Raw genomic sequence first — 21,500 nt, 5'->3', positions numbered from 1 at the left:
TCTCCATCGCCAACCAGTGTCAATAAGGTGTGGACATAAGGCAGTCTGACAGAAAAAGGGCACCATTTTGGGGAACATATAAGGAACTGTATACCTTTTAAAAAAAATATTTGGGGGGGGGGGGTAGAAAAAAAAACAGCAATTCTGGCATTGGCTTTTATTTTTATGGCATTCCCCAAACAGTATAAACGACATGAAAAGTTTATACTGCGGGTCGGTACATTATCAAATTTATAAACTGACGTTTTTTGATGTTTTACTACTTTCGCATAAAAAAAACACTTTGTTTTTGTGTCGCTGTATGCCAAGACTCAAAACATTTTTATTTTTCCTTCGACAGAGCTGTATGAGGGGTTTTGGGTGCATAAAACTTTTTGATCACTTTTTATTCAGTTTTTTGAGAGGAGAGATGAACAAATAACAGCAATTCTGGAATGGTTTTTCAGTACACATCCATGCGGGATGTGTAGGTTTTATTATGTTTTAATTTTTAGCAATTTTAAAGGGGTTGTCCGCTACCAGACAACTGATAACCTGTCCACCGGATAGGTCATCAGTATATGATTTGTGGAGATCCGATACCCGAATTCCACGTGAATCTGCTGTTCCAGCCGCCTCTGGGCACCGGGTGTCATTGTACAGTATGCAATGTACGGATCCAGAAGCAGACGGCTCCATACATTGCATAGCGGCTGTGCTGCCGAACTGCAGCTCTGCTCCTATTCACTTGAATACTACAGAATTGCAGCTCGGCCGCTATTTTATGACCGGAGCCAACTGCTTCCTGCATGAACATCCAGTGCCCGGAGGCAGCCGGAGCAGCTGATGGGTACGGGGTCCAGGTCAGACCCCTACAGATCATTTACCGATGACCTATCCAGTGGACCAGTGGACCAGTTTTAGTCCCACTATGGGACTCGAGCATTCGATCATTTGATTACTTCTATAATATACTGCAATACTTCTGTATAGTATTGTATTATGCCTCTGGCAGGGTCAAATAGGAATACAAAAATGTTAGACCTGGGAGCCTTCATTAGGCTCATGGATGCTATGAAAACCCATCGGGGGCTGATGGGGAGGACAGAGGAAGCGCCATAACCGCTTAGATGTGCGGTTACATGTCCTTCAAGTTCAACCAAAGGATGGGAGAAAGGGAAGGGATGGCAGAAATTCTAGATCTTTTTTTTACCCTTATTAAACTAGAGGAAGGTTTTAAAAAATTAAAAAATAAGAAGAAAAAGAAAAAATTACCCAATAAGGCATTAACCAATCTTCCCTAAAATGAAAAAATTCCCAAGTGGCGATCAGACTGGATCAACATCAACAGTTGCTATTGATCGCGGCATCTAAGGGGTTAAATGGGATCAGAGCCAGTTTCGATCCCGGCCCTTGCAGCAGTGTGTCAGCAGTATGTTACCCACAGCGGGCTCGCACCTTCCCGGTGCCGTACATTTACGGTGCTTTACGCTAAGGCCAGGCCATCAGCACCGTAAATGTACGACGCATGGCAGGAAGGGGTTAAATGAATGGCCATCCATATAGTACATGGAGGAGCCTGTTAATAGAGCTGCTCTGCTTCATAAAGAGGGGTCCCAAGTTGGAGGATCTCCCCTATAACGTCCATATAATAGGTCTTTTGGAATTTTATTTAAAAATGTCGACATAAAATTCTGTGCTGCCCATTGACAAATAACAGATGATGTACAGGGTGGAAGTGGCAGAACCTGATCCAGATTATATGATCAGTTTACATAATCTCAACCTTAACCTGACCTATATTCCAGAGCGGGGGATTCAGGGCACAATCTATGTGATTAACAACCTCTAGTAACGACAACTGCAGCGCGTTCTACAGAAAGAAAACGAATTGACATTCCAATATCCGGTATGCCACTGTATGGAAAGAAACCTGTGATAATCCTGATCCCAACTTCGGAATTAACTACTTGAATGTTGGAAATAATAAGGTCCTTAACCGTAGCAGTCAGCAGACTTCGCACAATAACAGGACCGGGATTCTGAAAGAGCAACAAGCGTGCGCAAAACAGATTAAGGAAAAGGAATTGTGAGGTTGGAAAAATTGGAAAAAACTGAAATAACTGTTCTTGTAAAATGCAGCCGTCACCACGTTGTGTCTGACCTACGAGAAACGGCTCAGCGGCACCACTGATCAATGTTCTGATGGGTCTTCTATCACTACAAATGAATCATTATTTTCAGGTCTCAATTATGGCAGTGAGGGGTAAATCCCCCACCTAGAACTGACAATGGAGTAAGGCTACGACCTTACAAAACGATGTGTTTGGTTGATTGAACGGTTAGTTGATTGGTCGGTTGGTTGGTTGGTTGGTTTTTTGGTTGGTTGGTTGGTCGATTAGTTTGTTAAGCTACACAGGTAGAAATTATCATTACCGATCTGAATGATATCATAAACTATGATACTACAAATGATTGGTTACAACCGATGCTAATATGTCACATTGGTAGGTGTCACGATCGGTGGGTATGTGGACCCACTAGGCCGCACTGCCGTAGCGGGGAGGCAGCTGGCCAAACAACAGAGCACCCAATAATACAAAGTCCAGCACAAGGGTACCTGAATAGTCCAGACAGTCGCAGTGGCTAGGCACAGATGGTACTTCAGACGGCAGATGATGCAAAGCATGGCAGATGACACCAGGTGTATTGTAACACAGCAGGTGTGACCAGAGGCACAACACGACTCCAACTTCTAAGGCACAGGAACAATGGTAGCATGGGGTACAGAATACAGGTAGCAGGTAGGGAACACTGGGAACAGGATAACACTAAGGGACCATTTGCAAGACTAACACGGGTAAACACAACAACGCTCAGGCAATGAGTGAAGGGGCAGGGAACTTCTTATAGTCCAGGGTGGTCATGGGTTAATTGGTAAATATTTTCATCTGCACACGCTGGCCCTTTAAGGCCGGGCACGAGCGTGCTTGCGCACCCTACAGGACACAGCCGAACGTAGCGGAAGTGAGCGCTGGCGTCTCCAGGGGAGGAGATGCAGCCCAGCGCTCACTGATCCATGGCTGTGGCCGTCGGGGGTGAGTAATCCCGACGGTCCGCGGCCATGGGCGCTACAGTAGGTATACTGATCATTTTTGGTTGGTTGGTTGGTTGCTTGGATAGATGGATAATTAAATGGTTGTTTGGTTGGTTAGCTGTTTGGTTGGTTGGTTGGTTGGTTGGTTGGTTGGTTGGTTGGTTGGTTGAATGGATGAATGGGTAAATGGTTAATTGGTTGGTTGGTTGGCTGCTGTGATGGATGAATGGTTGGTTGGTTGGTTGATTGCTTGGTTGGAGGGATGGTTGTCTGGTTCATTAGTTAGTTGGTTGGTTGATTGGATGGTTGGTTAGTTGGTGGCTTGGTTGGATGATGGATGGATGAATGGATGGTTGGTTTGTTTGCTGTTGGTTGGTTGGTTGGTTGGTTGGTTGGTTGGTTGGTTGGTTGGTTGGTTGGTTGGTTGGTTGATTGGTTGGTTGGGTGGTTGGATGATGGGTTTGTTAGCTTATTGGGAGGTTGGTTAGTTGGATGAATGGATGGTTGGTTTGTTAGCTGATTGGTTGGTTAGCTGTTTGTTTGTTTGTTTGTTTGTTTTTTTGTTTGGTTGCTTGGTTAGCTATTTGGTTGGTTCTTTCTTAAGCTGGCGATAGATGTAAATATTTTGCCACGATACAATGAGCGTTCTATCTAAGTATCATAGAGTAATGATTACAATCATAAAATCATTCAGATCGTTACCAATAATCTTTACGTCATTTATCTTTTCATTTTGGTAATGATCTCCTGACTGGTCCGGTCAGCTGTTTGCTCTCAGGAGACAAGAAGATCAGCTACTTGGTGTAGCAGAGCTATTGAAATAATGAGCACATTTGACCGAGCTGATCATGCAGATCAACGGAGGAGTCGAGGGTGAAAGCTGAAGAGCATTTGACCAGTCATTATCACATGTCTATGGTCAGCTTTGTATGACATAGAAACTACTGTGGAACCAGAGCTTGGCTTTGATAGATCTCTCCTGCTACCCAGAAAAAAACCATTGATTGATGTTGTTGCTTTACGTAGGCACTAGAGAACTGCTTTAGGTGCCTCACTGAGGTGAGGAGATGAAAATGGGAAAATTCTGTTTGTTTTCTTTCATCCTATACTTACCTGCACTTCTATACAGCTTCCAACTCTCCAATCTTGACAAGACGTATAGTATCATTAACCCTCATCTGTCTGGTAAGACTTATAGACACTTCCACAGGTAGAACAATAGTAGAGATAGAGCAGGAGGATGCAATTGTGCCTGACACTGCAGATTTATACTTGGTTTATGGTCTGTGAGGAGCAGGGTGACACCTCCTATGGCCACTGTAATGATTGGCATAAGTAATTTTTACCTGCCATCTATAAGCTGGATAACTCATAAAAGCCTATGCAAACTGTTAACCGGTTGTGTACATATGACGAGTATGCCGTCGCAGGCAGTGGCCACATCCTAACGAGCATACTGTACTCCACATGCTGCTGGCGCGGGCACCGTGGCAGATCAGGAGGGGGCCCTGCTTTAATGGCAGAGATCAGAGAAACATCTAATCTCACCATGTAACCCTATGTATGCTACAATCAACACTGATCACGTCATACAATGACAGACACTGAGGTGGGGAACCCATATCATGTCTGGCCATAGTTCCTGTTGTTCGGCCATACTTCTACAAAATTAAAATCCCGTTCGGGATTAAAAAAAAAACAAAAAAACAATTAAATAAGAAAAAACAAACAAAAAATTAGCTCCATACAGCTACAGTACATCGACACAAAAATTAAAAAGTTATGACACTCGGACTACAAAATTCTTCTTGTCCTCAATTGGCCTGGTCTTCAAGAGGTTAAAGGCTATGGAAACCTTTTTTTTTTTTTTACTAAAACAATGTATCAGATGTGATCGATAACAGTTGCATCCTGCATGTCGGAGACACGCAGGACCTGCTGTCACCGACGCTGTCAGTACCGCTGACCTGACGGAATCGGGTTTCAGTGCAAGATACAGCTTCTATGAATCCAGAATACAGAGAAGCTCTATCTCAAAAAGTTCAAACATTTTTTAATAGAAACAAATTACAAAGTTGCACTAAACACCATAATACATTGTTTTAGGTTAAAAAAAAAAAAAAGTCTTCAAAGGTTTCCATAGCCTAAAGGATCTCAGCGACCTAAATTTGAAGAACTGATAATGGGATAAAAGGGATTCAATCAGGGGCTTAGCTACCAGGGGTAAAGGTATAAGAGCAACTAAGGGGCCCAGCAACTACGGGGCCCATCTCCAGTCAGAGGCGGAGAAAACTTAGTTATCACTGTGGATGATAAATGAGGGGGAAAGGGGTAATGGGAGAGTAAGGAAAGGAAGAGATATACAGGGGACAAAATGGAGACATCCTCAATTGACCTGATTTTGACGGTATTCATGGTGAAGGGGATACTATAGGGGCATATGGGCCTGTATGGTTACTTGTTATATTAATTTATTCTAGTAATAGCAGGGAAAAAGGAAAAGGGAGGAAACCTCCAGCTCACCAGCTTCACACTCCTGTGTTAGATATCGCCCGGATCAGCCGCCACGGCTCGCGGCAAGAAACAATAGCAACGAAGAGAAAGGATCCAGCGATGTATAATGTAGATAAGGGAAAACTGGGTTCCCACTTTATTGGAAAATAATCCACGAACAATGACACAAAGTAACGGAAACACCAGGAGGGTAACAAGGTGGTGGAATGGCAAAAAAAGAAGAGAAGCCTTCTCTTCTTTTTTTGCCATTCCACCACCTTGTTACCCTCCTGGTGTTTCCGTTACTTTGTGTCATTGTTCGTGGATTATTTTCCAATAAAGTGGGAACCCAGTTTTCCCTTATCTACATTATACATCGCTGGATCCTTTCTCTTCGTTGCTATTAATTTATTCTATTATAATATTTTTGCAGTAGTTTGGTGGTCACGCTGCTCAGAGGGGCACTTTGTTTAGGGTGTTTTATGCCTCATCTCATATAGCAGGAGTTGTACATAAATACATGTACCAGCTACAGTGGCCCTTAATGCCTACTTATTACATGCATTTCTTATTAAACACAGTAATTTATACTTATCTAGAAAATGGAACCATTTACACAGGGAATTATTCACCGCTGACTCTACAGTTGGCATTGAGTCAGTGGAAAAGGAGGAAGCAACAAGGTATCTACCACCTCCCTTCCTCATGGGCGGTATCAACTTGCATAGAGCTCCGCCTCTGCCTAAATATTGCAACATTAGCAAACATGGAAAAGGAGGCCAGCTTCATGTTTAGACTGTCCTTTTCTTCATAAAGAGGTTAGGATGGGGTCAAGCAAGGGCAAACAAGTTGAATGCCACCTACTGTACCCTATAAATAAATACCATACTGTACCCTACTATCAACCATTTCAGGCTTGGGAGAGGCTGGCCATAGCGTTTTTCAATAGGAGGAAAATTCCCTGCCTTCATCAATGATTTGCTTATCTCTATGGCTGAGAAACGCCAGGAACACTTGCATCCATATGTGTGAATGATACAAGCAGATTGACTTCTTTAACAGTAGTCACTGACCAGCCATGGTCCATTGGAAAGTTCTACGCACTTCTTCATCCATATTTCTCTAAACAAGGCTCTAATTTTGGGGCTCCAAATGAATAAAGATATCTCAAGATACACACAATCTACATGACTATGTCCAAGGCTACAGCAAGACAGACTTACGTTTCTATCTCTAAAAACTCTATAAGCGTATCCGCTGCGTAATAGCATGCAGGGTATCCACCCTGTGTGTCACAGGGAATTCTGGGAGAAAACCACACCAAACTGTAATGCCGTTTTTCGCTCAGAATGTCCGCTGCGGAAAACTGCAGCACTAGTCAGCCTGCTAGCAGGCCGGCCTCCTGGGATGACATTTTATCCCAGGAGACCGCTTAAACTAGGGGCGTAGCTAGGGGGGGCCGGCGGGGCATGTGCCCTGGGTGCAACTTAGAGGGGACGCCAGCGCCACCCCCTCCTGCACTATAATTGTACCTGCGTCTATAGGACGCAGGTACAATTAGAAGCAATGAATGGCCGGGTACGTTCCGTGCCCGGCCATTCAGCGCCTTTCCACGAGTGAAGCGGCGCGATACCTAGCCAATCGGCGCCTTTCATAGACGCTTCGTTCAACCCCAGGAGACCTGCGCAGAAGAGAGCAGGTCTCCATTGCTGTCGGACGGGATTAAGGTGAGTTTAAAATAGTTTGTTATTTTATTGTAATAAAAAAATGTGTGGCTTTATCTACGGGGGGCTTTATCTATGGGGGCTTTATCTACGGGGGGCTTTATCTACGGGGGGCTCTATCTACAAGGGGGGCTATATACTGGGGTGGGCTATCTATGGAGCACTATATACAGGGGTGGGCTATATCTACAAGGGGGCTATATACAGGGGTGGGCTATCTGTGGAGCACAATATACAGGGGTGGACTATATGTGGAGCACTATATACAGGTGTGGGCTATATCTACAGGGGGCTATATACAGGGGTGGGCTATCTGTGGAGCACTATAGGGGAAGCTATTTGTGGGACACTATATACAGGGGTGGGCTATATGGGGGCACTATCTACAGGGGGCTCTATGGGGGGCACTATCTACAGGGGGCACGGTGTGTGTGTGTGTGGGGGGGGACACAGTGTATGGTGTACGGTACGCTATTATATTTGGGGGCGTAGTGTGTGGTATAATGAGAACTTTATCTTTGTTTATAGGTGTAGAAATGTAGGAAAAGTGAGAAGCTGAAGACATGTGAGCGGCAAACTGCAGAAATGGGCTGTGACCGGGAGAAGTCATCATAGAGGTCTGGACCGGATGGAGAAAAAGAACTAGAATCTGAGACGTCACCGGTGAGTCACTTAATGTAAATGTTTATTCTGCCTCTAATCAGTAATGTAGTCACTGTATGATCTGCAGTGAGATGATGGGTGGAATGATTATGATATGATTTATTTTTTGTGAAACAGCATCTCCCAGCATTGTTCGGGACATGCTGGGAGCTGGAAACAAATTAGTGCAAACCTAAAAGGCAGGGGTTGCACTAAATTGAGCTGTATTTGTGTTGGTGCTGTATATATGTACTGAGCTTGGTTCTGGGGCTGTAATTATGTACTGAGCTTGGTTCTGGTGTTGTGTATAGAACTATATTGCTTGTAAAATGTACAAATGTTTTACAAATGTTACATAAAAAAATGTGGAAAAGAAATGACACGTCATTGATTGGTAGAGAAAACAAATATGGCGAGGGGGAAGGAGATATGGGGAAAGAGGTTGGGGGGGGCACCAAACTGAATCTTTGCCCCGGGTGCTGGAGAACCTAGCTACGCCTCTGCTTAAACCTGTAATTGGCTGTAGTGGCCGTCACATGATAAGCGTCATACCAGGAGGCCGGCCCTCTGACGTCATCCAGGCCGGACTCCTGGGATGATGTTTCATCCCATATGACTGCCGATATAGCCTGTGATTGGCTGCAGCGGTCACATGGAATGAAACATCACCCCAAGAGGCCACGCTGGAGGGAGGAACACAGACTTCTGGGTAAGTATGAGATTTTTTTTTGTGAGTTGCGTTTTTTTGCGGCGGGATCGCTGCGAACCTGCTGCAAAAAACGCAACAACTACTATTTGTTGCGGGATTTACCTCCACATTGAATTCAATGGTGAATTTCTGCAACAAATAAGCAGCGTTTACGTAAATACAATTGACATCCTGCGGAATAAAACTCTGCACCGCAGGTAAATTTCTGAGCGTTTTTTTCCGCTCAGTATTTACGCAGCGTGTGGAGGAGATTTGTTTTATTTCATCCACTTTGCTGCTACTGTATTTGCTGCAGATTTTTACGCAATGAGTGAACTGACCCTAAGGCAACATGCACACGTTAAGTATTTTGCTGCGGAAAATACGCACCAAAACCGCAGCAATACGCAAAAAATTCGCAGGTAAAAACCACACATTTATCGTGTGTTTTTTTGTGCATTTTTGGTTGCGGTTTTTACGTTTTGATGCATTTTTCGGTGCGTTTTCATTCTGCGAATTTTGGTGCGATTTCACTAGGCAGATACAATTCGCAAGCGAAAACGCAAGATAAACTGACATGCTGCGGATTCTAAAAAACGCACCGCAGGTCAATTTCAGTCCCGAACAATACCGTAGCGTGTACATGATATTTCCTGGAATATCGTTGACTATGCTAGTACTGTATTAAGCTGCGGATTCGCCGCATGCAAAACCACACGTAATACGCATGGTGTGCATTGAGCCTATATATGTTTGACTTGAGTGAAGCGGAGCTCACGTCTCCCAGGATATCGCGCTATTCCTGGGACAATCAAGTTTTTCCTAATTTTACCTCTATGTAAACATTTTATATTTGCAGCATTTACTAGATGTTGGAAATGATTTCTGTTTCTTGTGAAGAAGCCAGTAAGTTTATATTTCCTTCTGTGGAATTAAGAAAATCTGCCGGTGTTCGTCATGAAAAAACGAGGAACATTCATCACTGCAGGAGGCAATCACCAAATATACGGGGAAAGAGATTAGGATGGGAAATTAAACTGTAAATTATACATCAGTCTTTCACTACGGAAATATATTGTCCTCCACTGGGCAAACATTTCTTTAATTTTGCCGCAACCCCCCATAAATCTAAAACATTGGACAGCATAACCCAGAAATTAAAATCCCCAAATCATGGGCCGATTGCTCTATGTTGTGTATGACACATATACGCCACTTAAATCAAGATAAGAGAAGGTTAGGGTAATGGGTATTGGGGGGGGGCAGAAATACGCCCTTAACTTTCGTATTTGAAGTGGTTATTCGTCTTGTTCATTTATTTTTGGAACTGTTGCAAATGTCCTAAAAGAAAAAAAACAATCAGTAGTCACCTATTTTTTCCCACGGCGATCCAGCGATGTTGATCCGGCGGCCCTCTCGATGTTTGTTTACAGACAGCATGTGACCGCTGCAGCCAATCAGAGGCCTTAGCAGTGACGTGTTGAATTCCCGGAATGAAAGCTCAGTGATGGGCGCCATGATGTCGGATAACCCCTTTAAAAGTACTTTTTACTATGATTATTAATATATTATTATTATTATTATTATTATTATTATTATTATTATTATTTTTACTACGACTATTATCCAATCATGCTTTACCCAAATTGAGATTAAGAAATACTGATCACCACTTTTATAAATGGAACTCCCCTTTAAGTACTGATAATATATTATATAGCAACCTCACTCCTTCTGTTTCATCGGTGGGGGTCCGACCTTCATTACCATGCCAATCAGCACAATACAGGGGGCCTGGCGCTCATGCCATGTCCCCTTCATTCTTTGCATAGGCACAGCAGCTCATCAGTACGAGCGGCTGTGAGGGTATTGTAGCTCATCTCCTTCAAGTGAATGGGACAATCTGCAGTACGAGGCACAGACGCAAGTATGAATTAGCCCCTGTGCCTATATTAACAATGAAGAAGACATGGCATGACCGCCAGGGCCCCTTCATTGTGCTGATTACTGGGAGTCTCGGAGCTCAGACACCTATCGATCAATAAATGATAGGCTTGCCGGAGAACACCTACCAGTCACAAATGGAAAACATAGATTTTACATGTTCTCTAGGCTTTGTGATCCCTGAAGTCACTGTTACAGTATGGTTTCTACATTGTAGCAGCTTGTGGCTGTATCTAAATTACCCTTCCATTGACAGATCAATAGACAACTAAGCTCCTCCCAGTGTGGGACATAACTAAAATTACTTATATATTTCAGCACAGATGTAGCAGACCGGGGTTTGTCATTCATCAAAATTCATAGTCATATCTCATGATGTGGTTTTACATTGGACTTTAGCTAAACCTATAGCATTATCTCAGAGAGAGTTATTCTGGTGCGCAATTCATATCTGCTACATCTATAAATGCCGGGATTGGAGAAAACTCATATTCGGGCCGTTTAACCTTTGTGATGCCGCCATCAACAGCGGACCATCACAAGGAAGAGGGATCTCTCTTGTAGCTGATTGTTAGCCCCAACGATGGCGATCACTGGGGCTGGCAGTTTTAAGGGACATGCCAGGGCCTAACAGCTGCCATACAGAGGTATTTCAATGCATTATAATGAAAAAATTCAACTGTAAAGTAAAAGTCATCTTCTGGGGCAAAAAAAACAACAACTAAATAAAGCTAAATAAAATTATTAGTTTAAAAATAAATAAAATAATTCATAAGAAAAATAAAGAATAAACATGATTCTTTTTACTAAAAACGGTTTTGACTGAAAAAAACTCATAAAAAGACATAAATAAAACATAAAAAAACACGAAGAAAACATAAAAAAAAATTATAAATGCCCTTAAGCGTTACAACCCATACAATATATTTAAAAAAACACTCAATAAAATTGAATTGTTTGCATATTCCGCATTGAAAGCATAAATTAAACACAAAATTTTACATAAATATACCAAAACAAATAAACAACCCAAAATGCAAGAAATAAGACCCCGCGCAGCAACGTCAGCGGAAAAATACGAGTTCCATGGTTTTCGGAATGCAAAGAGGCAGAAATAATAAAATCTGCTGCGTCCTCAAAGTCAAACTGAGACGCGTCCTTAAGGGGCTAATGGTCAAACATTTACCAAGTAGCTTCTTCAAAGGTGACAACCAATATGGCGGCACTTCCTGTTGTCACTTCTGCAAAAATGGCGCAAATGAACAGAAAGAAAGTCAATATGTCTGTAAGTTAAACAAATATAATTACCAGACTTTGGGCGCTGATCTCAATATATATATATATATAGGGAATATGAAGTTTTAGGGGAGGTGATGAAGTGATAAGACGTTAATTGACCTGATTTTCATGTTCATTCATCCATATTCTCTATATACCATAGATAAAATAGTATAAACCTAGGCGTTACATTCCTGCATCGTAAGGGGGAACCAGACCCCTATATAAATTACAGATGCTATTAGAACAATTGCACCCACTAAATTGTATCCAAAGGTGCCCATTGGGGGCTGGGAAAATGATTTTTTCTCTAGACCTAGATCATGCAGTATATATTAAGTCTTCAGATAACTGTCGTGCACAACATAGGATGGCACAAGTCATAGCGGCAGATTATGCAATTAATATGCGGCTCCTGGAGAGGGGGCGCCCATTCCAGGGTGGTCTTATCCCTATTGGAATGGATGGTGAGAATCTACACAGCGATGAAGTCTTCACAGGTACCACCATGTTAGCAAATAAGGAATATGCACTCAAGTCATGAATATGGAATAGGGGTACCAGGACCTCCTGTAGCGGGTGGTGGCCCCTGAAGGGCCCTAATCTTTATCTTTGCTCCTCCATGCAATATATCATACAACTAAGTGGAATGAGACTGTAGACTGGTTTTCTAGCCACAATCACAGTTTCTTCCCTGCTGTAAGAGCCTCCAGTAATCACTGTACATTTCTATTTAGGGATCAGATATTAGCAGAATGGTAAAACCCTTATTATATTAGACCAGGGGCCAAAGCCGCTCCGCGGTGGACTCTCCTCTGACCCCACTGTGCCCTCTGCCATCACGAGCAGGGTAAGACTATGCTAGGTGGGGCTGATTATACACATTATAGCTAAAAGCTACAACCTAAGAGGTTAAGACAGTGACTCCGGCACAACCCCGCAAGCCGCATATCCCTGCGAGCTGTCCCTTCAGCAGACACTGCAACAGTGGCACGAGCAAAGCAGCTGTACAAATCAATGTATCTATATATTAATAAACGCCAAGTATATTCATAATTAATATTGTTTAAATTGTTTTTATATTAGTATTATTAATACATATTATATTTTTTTTTAATGATTTTTGAGATCTTTAAAGCAGGGAGTATCATTACATAAGAGCCAGCCCCACCTGGAGATGAGTGTACTATACTGAGAGCTGACCCTTCAGCAGCACACTACAGGCAGAGCACACTTTATCTGTAATTATGAATGTATTAATATTATTATTATTATTATTATTATTATTATTATTATTATTACACATTGGTCTTATCATAACATTATACATTTGTAAAGCAGACTTGTGAAGTTTCTCCTGGACTTATGTATTACATAAGAGCCAGCCCCTAGCAGGAGAAGAGATGTGCTATACTGGGAGCTGACCCTTCAGCAGCCCACTACAGGCAGAGCACACAATAGCTGTAATTATGAAGTCATTTTATTTTTATTATTATTATAATTTGTATTACTATTATTATCCTTATTATTACTATTAATACACATTGGTCTTATCATAACACTATACATTAGAGCTGTACTATACTGGCAGCTGTCCCTTCAGTAGACCACTACAAGCAGAGCACACATTAGCTTAATTATGAATTTATTATTATTATTATTATTATTATTATTATACATTTGTCTTATCATATCACTATACATTTCTAAAAGAAAGCAGTGTGAAGTTGCTCAAGGACCATATATGACATAAGAGCTAAACCCAACCTGGAGAAAAGCTTTACTATACTGGGAGCTGTCCCTTCAGCAGCACACTACAGGCAGAGCACACATTCGCTGCTGTAATTATGAATATATTATTATTATTATTATTATTACTATTACTATTTATACACATTGGTCTCATCATACCGCTATACATTTGAGCTGTACTATACTGGCAGCTGCTCATTTAGCACCACACCTGCAATATTTGCACAGGCAGAGCAGATATTAGCTGTAATTATGAATGCATTATGATTTTCTTATCATGACACTACACTATATATCTGTAAAGCAAGCAGTGTGAAGTAGTAACAGTGTGTTCCTAATATAAGAGTAACCAGAAAAATTGCTCCTGGGCTAATGTATTACATAAGAGCCAAACTGGAGTAAGGCTGTATTATACTGGGAGCTGTCCTTTCAGCAGCACACTACAGGCAGCAGACGTTAGTCATAAACTATAAATGTATCAACATTATTATTATTATGCACGAGTCTAATGAATAAACCATAACACTCAACTATGTATCTTTAAAGCAGTGTGAAGAAATTTATAATAAGGGTTAAGTGAAAAATTGCTCCTGGACTATTAGGAGCAAATCTCTATCTGGAGGGAGCGCTGCATTATCCTGGGAGCTGTCCCTTCAGCACTTACATTACTCGGTAACATTGGCCAAGCAAAATCTGACGCAATTATCAATTGTATTACAATAATCACTATTACTATTATATATGCTATTACATATACTATTATAGTACTATTATATATAGTACTACTATTAGTGTTATTATATTTATTACTATTATTATTGCTATTATTAGTACTTGTGTGTATATTTGTACTATACGATGTACTACTATACGTTTCTAAAGCAAAAAGTGTGAAGTTTGTGTCAAGCACAAACAAGGAAATCCTGGAGTCCTGAATTACATAAGATCTACCACACACACACACACACACACCAGCAGCAGGAGCTAAGTCTAATGTTAACACATAACATACACACTATACACAAGGATAGATAGATAGATAGATAGATAGATAGATAGATAGATAGATAGATAGATAGATAGATAGATAGATAGATAGATAGATAGATAGATAGATAGATAGATAGATAGATAGACAGATAGATATGAGATAGATAGATAGATAGATATGAGATAGATAGATAGATAGATATGAGATAGATAGATAGATAGATATGAGATAGATAGATATGAGATAGATAGATAGATAGATAGATAGATAGATAGATATGAGATAGATAGATAGATAGATAGATAGATAGATAGATAGATAGATAGATAGATAGATAGATAGATAGATAGATAGATAGATAGATAGATAGATAGATAGATAGATAGATATGAGATAGATAGATAGATATGAGATAGATAGATAGATATGAGATAGATAGATAGATATGAGATAGATAGATAGATATGAGATAGATAGATAGATATGAGATAGATAGATAGATAGATAGATAGATAGATAGATAGATAGATAGATAGATAGATAGATAGATAGATAGATAGATAGATAGATAGATAGATAGATAGATATGAGATAGATAGATAGATAGATAGATAGATAGATAGATAGATAGATAGATAGATAGATAGATAGATAGATAGATAGATAGATAGATAGATAGATAGACAGATAGATAGATATGAGATAGATAGATAGATATGAGATAGATAGATAGATATGAGATAGATAGATAGATAGATAGATAGATAGATAGATAGATAGATAGATAGATAGATAGATAGATAGATAGATAGATAGATAGATATGAGATAGATAGATAGATAGATAGATAGATAGATAGATAGATAGATAGATAGATAGATAGATAGATAGATAGATAGATAGATAGATAGATAGATATGAGATAGATAGATAGATATGAGATAGATAGATAGATATGAGATAGATAGATATGAGATAGATAGATAGATAGATATGAGATAGATAGATAGATAGATAGATAGATAGATAGATAGATAGATAGATAGATAGATAGATAGATAGATAGATAGATAGATAGATAGATAGATAGATAGATAGATAGATAGATAGAGATAGATAGATAGATAGATAGATAGATAGATAGATAGATAGATAGATAGATAGATAGATAGATAGATAGATAGACAGATAGATAGACAGATAGATATGAGATAGATAGATAGATAGATATGAGATAGATAGATAGATATGAGATAGATAGATAGATATGAGATAGATAGATAGATAGATAGATAGATAGATAGATAGATAGATAGATAGATAGATAGATAGATAGATAGATAGATAGATAGATAGATAGATAGATAGATAGATAGATAGACAGATAGATAGATATGAGATAGATAGATAGATATGAGATAGATAGATAGATAGATAGATAGATAGATAGATAGATAGATAGATAGATAGATAGATAGATAGATAGATAGATAGATAGATAGATAGATAGATAGATATGAGATAGATAGATAGATATGAGATAGATAGATAGATATGAGATAGATAGATAGATAGATATGAGATAGATAGATATGAGATAGATAGATAGATAGATAGATAGATAGATAGATAGATAGATAGATAGATAGATAGATAGATAGATAGATAGATAGATAGATAGATAGATAGATAGATAGATAGATAGATAGATAGATAGATAGATAATAAATCATCCAATCACTGCTTTTCTCTCAGTAGAAATCCATCATTGCAGTAGAGCCAGTTCTTGGGATTATGGGGGTAGTAATATCCTGCAGAGGGGATGGATCAGCATTGTCTAATTCATGAGATGGGGAGTAACACTCTCAGCAGCTTCCTCAGCAGAGTCACACTTCAGTCTCATAAGAGAATAGGTGACACTGCAACCTCCATTATCCCTGCAACCTCCAGCAAGGATACAGGTCCAGCAGCCGGACTCTCTATGGGTTGACAATTAACAATCATTGCTAAATACCCTGCTTAATGATGAGTGGGGGAGGGGCTGGGAGCAGTGCAGTCACATACAGTAAATGGACATAGTCAGTGGTGTCCTCCATGAACCTATAGCATAGTGTGTACAGGTGGAGTAGCTGTGCCCTGCAGCGTCACATTATATAATACAGAGTATCCATTTATTTTCAGTGCATTTGATTGTGTCATATACACATGGGGTACAACTACAAGGCAGCACCCAGCACAGTCAAGCAACCCCAACATGACAACTACATCAGTATTTCTTCATCATGTATTGGTAATGACAAATAATTACACAAGTAATAGCGAGTGAATACACCGACAAGATGTAGCAGAGCTGAATGTATTTAACTATTTGAGGCACTATTATTACTGAATCTTATAACTAATATTGGTATAGATAATCCAGTATATTTACCTGCAGTCCTATGTAAAACTACATCGTGATATCATGTGACAAATTACATATATCTGTTTGATAGACATTGAATAGGAATGAAATCATGGGGGAGGTGGAATATTAGGGAGAAGACAGGGTCATATGTATTAGTGTATGAACACAAACAAGTGCTTACTGCTATGTACTACACAATCATTTCCTTCATTATGTTGTGGTGGGAGAGCAAAGAAATCAGAGTTAATAGAGAATGCAGAGTACAACTAGTTATGATAAGAGTCCACACCTGTTGTATCAAAGAGAGAGGGAGAGGGAAAATGATAGATAGATAGATAGATAGATAGATAGATAGATAGATAGATAGATAGATAGATAGATAGATAGATAGATAGATAGATAGATAGATAGATAGATAGATAGATAGATAGATAGATAGATAGATAGATAGTCACCTTATGTCACATTTAAGGCTAATGCAGTAACCCTTAGTATCCCAATAAATAGATTTAATCCCACTCATTTGTATCATGCTGAATACTTGAACGCTTTCTATGATGTATCCAGTGCAGTGTCAGCGTTATCATTCACCAGCTCCCATAATATATAAATGACAACACACTGGATATTAACACTTGCACTGCCACAGAGAACGTCTCATGATGTGGGCAGAATAGTTACAGGATAAGTCAGTATATTGGGATGGATGGGGAGCACTAACTTTTTCCAGTCTCTCATATAGAATTGTAACAATTACACATAATTATTATTATTATTATTATTATTATTTATTTTTGCGCAATTCTTCAACAAGTAATAATAGTTATACATTATGTAATATAAAATATTCATAATTATTATTAGGCTAACAATCAATGGGGTGAACCTGCACTAGTTGGACTTCACTGGCCTCTCCGCTTTGAACACCTCTCGACCTTCTGTATTTGCTAAGATCACATAAAGGTTCACAGCACCCATGCATCTCACTGAAAGAAAATCAATGCGCTTAGAAAATTACAAATATGCTGCCTAATGATCCGGGTAAAAGATCGACTTAAACAAATCTGCTCATCTCAATATGAATCTTCCGAGCAGCGATTCATCTACAGATGCTACTAAAGGAAAGACATTGGCCACCACAGAACCCCCAAAACTCTCCTGGGACAAAAACTAAACAGAAAAGAACAACTGCACATTTATGAACATTTTATCTGGACAACCTCCGTCTGCTGCCATAAAGCAACTTCTAAAGCTTTTTTGTTTGGAGAAAAGCCCAGAACACCAGTCCACTGAGCTTTGATCATTTAATTTAGACTTAATATGGACTCCAGCAATGTGTGCACATTGTGTAATAGCTGTGATCACAGCGCATGAGGCTGTAGCATAGTAACCAATGACATATATGCTTTCACAGCATTTTCACATCACTATGGCAAACATGACCCCAGGCACACTTTGTATACCTTAGAACCAGAGCTACACAGATCACAAGACATGTAGCACTTGACATGTCAATTACTAGAATATCATGAATAACATGCGACAATCTTGGCCAAACTGTAGTTCTGCGGCTTCTGAGGAATTATAGATAGTCTAGGCTTGGACTTGTGGTTCTTCAGCATCTCAAAGTCTACAAGTTGCCCATTTTAGATTTACTTTAGGCTACTAGAGGATCCTAGACCGTGAAAAACATGACACCATGCCAAGTTACACACTCAACTCAGGAAAACTATAAAGTCTTTAAAAAACCCAAATAGGTTTGGGATTGTAGATCTCCAACATCTACAGGTTGTATTCTTACAAAGTCTTATTATGCATGGACTATCAAAGTAGGAGACCATGGAACTTTTACCGGATGTAACTCTCACCATCATATAATAAAGTCTTCACTACTAATCCTAAAGACCCAAGAAGGCTTGAACACGAACTTCTCCACCACAAGTTGCTTGTCATAGTCTTATTATTATATAAGTCTTCTTACTACTAAAGAAGCAAGAACCATAACCAAACATAGGACACTATGCAGGACTAGCAAGGCTATGGAACGATAAAACCTACCAAGACCCGACAACAAATGAATGTTCACTTACCTATAGTGGTAATGACTGTGATGGCAAAGTAAAATGAGCCTGCAAATTTCCATTGGACTCCTGCCCGGTGAGGCTCCGACTGCATGATGACCAGCTCCAACTGTCGGTAGTCCTCTTTGGAGATATTATACTTCCCTTTAAGGCGGATCTCCTCGGCTTTAAGCTTCTCTTCCTCTCGCATTTCGTAGTCGGACTCAAGTGCATCAAAGACAGCGGCCCCGACCAGCAGATAAGTGAACGTGCAGATGATGAGGGACAAAGTCCGCACGTTCTGCCGCTTCATGGCCACCAGCAACCGGCTTGTGAGGGGATCATGTCCCCCCGTCCTGTCTGAGAGGGCGCAGCAGCCGCTGGGAAGTTGCAGACAGCAATGGCTGGGCTGGGCACCTGGAGAGTGGGAGTGGAGGGGGTGGCTGTGATGGTGGTGGTTGTGGTGGATGCAGGGTTGGTCACCTCTCCCTACTCCCTGCTCGTGTTCCTGGGACGAGGATAGACACAGGAGGCTACTGGATCTCCTGGACCAGGTACCCTGAAGCCTGGAGGCTCGCCGTAGGACTTGCCCAAACCAAGCTGTCCCAGTGCGCAGTGCCATCAACAAGACCACCCTCTGGCTGCTATTCTTCCTTCTCCAGCAAGACCACCCTCTGGCTGCTATCCTTCGATCTCCAGCAAGACCACCCTCTGGCTTCTATGCTTCCTTCTCCAGCAAGACCGCACTTTAACTACTAGGTTTCCTTCTTCCTTTGATGTAGCACCCTTGATCTCAACGTTGGGTAAACAATTGAGGCAGAAGTGCCAGCTCTGAGGAAGCTTACTTCACTCTAGTCTTCAGTTTTGCACCCATCCAATAAGTATCTGAGAAGGCAACTCCTAAGGATGGCTGTTCCCTGAACAATATTGTGTCTTCTATTTTACACTATGGGGATTTGACAAGTAGAAAACATCGGCTCTTAAATAAATGATCATTTGGGATGGATTCCAAGAAATAATAAGGTATCCAGAGCTGAGTAAGCAAAGAAAACTACTCCATATACACTTAAGAGGAAATCAAACTTGAACGGTGAGTCTATGGAACCTTCTGTGGTCTTCTAATAATGTTGCTTGATTTTCTTAGTGATGGACTCCAGAACATTACAGCCTTCCCTGAGACTCCTTTTTCTTCCTTAAAACCTTCATCTTCCCATAAATATAGCGACAAATCAACAACATAAATATAGTTGACCCAAGACTTCAACACATTCCATTTAAAGTTGGCAAAAGTCTACTCACATTGTCATTCTCTCTATGACAGAGCTGGTAGAAGTCATCTGAAGTGGACAAACATATGAGGTCAATAAACATAGATGATATCCTTATGTAAATAATGGACTCCAGGTGAGGAGGGAAAGCCTAGAGAACCCCTTTCAGTCTTCTTCAACATCATAGGTGGCAACCAGTGCTAAACATCTAAAAGTAGGGCTACCAACCTCAAGTTGTTGAGTTTTGCAGAAGGTGCAGTGCAGCCTGGGTGCCATCTGATGAGTAAGAAACTCCTTATATTAGGTTATATTGGGAAATAACCAGAATCCAGTCTTTGCCCTCTTGCATACATCAAACACGGGAATGCAGCTTCCTTGGACTAGGTGCATGAAGAAGACCAGTCAAGGCTGAAGGGACAGAGAGCAGCCAAAGCAGGGTGGTGTCCAGACCACCAAGGCATCAGCTCCAGATGTGACTGGCAGAGCAGCAGGTAAGGGTCTTATTCCACATCTTCATCTTGTAGCACAAGCCTCCTTGTTGCTGCTCATCTCAGGAACTGTAGAGGCTGCCTATGGATTGAGAGGTATTGACTTGCACTGGAGATCAGCAGCACATTGTGTCTGGAAGCTGAGAGACACCATAGATGACTTCAGTCTTCATAGAATCAGACCCACATTATTCATATCCCTTGCTCTCTGTGATCATCCCCCTTGAAACTCTACACAACCTTCTGTTCATCCTCTCCTTGTTTCTCCAACTCTCCTCCCCCAATGTAATCCTGTGAACCCTCCCTTAGAATAAATTAATTCTTGAGGGAATCACTGGGAGCCAGAACCACATGGTTTAGTGTTTGAAGCTGTAGGGGGGGGGGGCAGGATTGGGGGTGACATCGTTTGCATTAATGATGATGAAGCATAGGGAAAGGGAGATAGGAGGCAATGTCAAACTGAACATCACTGCAAATGCTGGAGGAAAAAAAAAAAGAGAGAAGATGTAATTCAAAGTAGGACAGAGGAGGTTATGACTTTGCAATCTGTGTGAGATTATCTGCATCTGTTGCCTAGAATTGAAGCATGCATCTGTTGCTGGGGATAGTAGGATCTGGTGTGGGTGATGAGACTGGCTGGAATGAGGTCCTGTGCAGGCTGCAGAGAGGGAGACACACTGACAGCCTCC

At 40.7% G+C, this 21,500-nt stretch overlaps 1 protein-coding gene across 1 annotated transcript in view; it reads right to left on the bottom strand.

Moving 5' to 3' along the window:
• The window catches only part of KCNK9 (potassium two pore domain channel subfamily K member 9), a 163,555-nt gene extending 142,446 nt beyond the window's left edge, over nucleotides 1-21,109 (bottom strand). The window contains exon 1 of the mRNA XM_075825700.1: nucleotides 19,086-21,109. Coding sequence (XP_075681815.1) covers nucleotides 19,086-19,677 — 592 coding nt within the window. The 5' untranslated portion in view covers nucleotides 19,678-21,109. The remainder of the gene's footprint in view (nucleotides 1-19,085) is intronic.
• Nucleotides 21,110-21,500: the final 391 nt, after the last annotated feature.

The sequence above is a fragment of the Rhinoderma darwinii genome, chromosome 5 (genome assembly GCF_050947455.1).
Source record: "Rhinoderma darwinii isolate aRhiDar2 chromosome 5, aRhiDar2.hap1, whole genome shotgun sequence".
Classification (NCBI taxonomy): domain Eukaryota; kingdom Metazoa; phylum Chordata; class Amphibia; order Anura; family Rhinodermatidae; genus Rhinoderma; species Rhinoderma darwinii.
Note: the sequence above shows the minus strand (reverse complement) of the source record. Positions and strands in the feature narration are given on the sequence as shown.